Source organism: Parus major, chromosome 1A (genome assembly GCF_001522545.3).
Source record: "Parus major isolate Abel chromosome 1A, Parus_major1.1, whole genome shotgun sequence".
NCBI lineage: Eukaryota > Metazoa > Chordata > Aves > Passeriformes > Paridae > Parus > Parus major.
In genome coordinates this window covers 784117-785380 of record NC_031773.1, presented here as the reverse complement: position 1 = coordinate 785380, position 1264 = coordinate 784117, and the positions used below count along the sequence as shown (strand labels likewise).

Sequence of the window (1264 nt, the reverse complement as noted above, 5' to 3'; positions counted from 1 at the left end):
CACTTTAATTCAGTAAAAATTAGTTAATTTTAAATTAATGGAAATGAAATAAATTTTATGAATGAAATGAAAATTAAATAAATCCATTGAAATTAATTAGATTTAAATTCATGAAAATCAATTAAATTTAAGTTCATTAAAATCAATTATATTGATTCACTGCCAGTACTTCACTGCCATTAATTAGATTTTAATTAATTGAGATTAATTGCCTTCCCTCACCGTTTTTCCTGAGCTCTGGGGGTTGGCTCAGCTTCCAAATGTCCAAAATTCTGCCCAGCCCAAAACGCTGCAAACCCTGAAATAGAGAAAAATGGGATTAAAAATGAAATTAACTGGAATAAAATAGAATAAAATTAATTGAAATTGAATAAAATGAAATAAAATTACATGGAATGGAATAAAGTGTAATTAAATAAATGAAATTAAATAGAATAAAATTAAATAAAATGGAATAAAATGGAATAAAATGGAATTAAATAAATTAATTAAACAGAACTTAATGGAATAAAATGAAATGAAATAGAATAAAATGAAATAAAATGGAATTAAATAAATGAATTAAACTGAAATTAATGAAATAAAAGGCAATTAAATAGAATAAAATGAAATACAATGGAATAAAATGGAATAGAATGAAATAAAATGAAATAAAATGGAATAGAATGAAATAAAATGAAATAAAATTAAATGGAATGGAATAAAGTGTAATTAAATAAATGAAATTAAATAGAATAAAATGAAATAAAATGGAATAAAATGGAATAAAAGGGAATAAAATATAATTAAATAAATGAATTAAACTGAAATTAATGAAATAAAATGAAATTAAATAGAATGAAATAGAATAAAATGAAATAAAATTCCATCTTTTCCTGCCTCATCCCATATTAATATTTATCCCATAGAAAAATGGGATAAATTATCCTTAAAATGGGAGAAATTGTTCTAAAAATGGGTTGAGGCCTGCACAGGCTGGGGAAGAACGGCATCCCTGAGAGCAAAAAATTCCTGCTTTTTCCTCAAAATTCCTGCTTTTTACTGGAATATTCATTTCAATCATTGTAGACACTTTTTCCAACCTTCTTTTCCTGCCTCATCCCTCAGAAAAATAGGACAAATTATCCTCAAAATGGGAGAAATTATCCTCAAAATGGGATGAGGCCTGCACAGGCTGGGGAAGAATGGCATTCCTGAGAACAAAAAATTCCTGTTTTTCCCTCAAAATTCCTACTTTTTCCTGGAATATTCATTTCAATCCTTG

General features: G+C 25.8%; 1 protein-coding gene across 1 annotated transcript in view; it reads right to left on the bottom strand.

Moving 5' to 3' along the window:
• The window catches only part of FBH1 (F-box DNA helicase 1), a 30955-nt gene that overhangs the window by 11477 nt on the left and 18214 nt on the right, over positions 1-1264 (bottom strand). The window contains exon 13 of the mRNA XM_033514356.1: positions 223-298. Within this exon, the coding sequence (XP_033370247.1) occupies positions 223-298 (76 nt within the window). The remainder of the gene's footprint in view (positions 1-222; positions 299-1264) is intronic.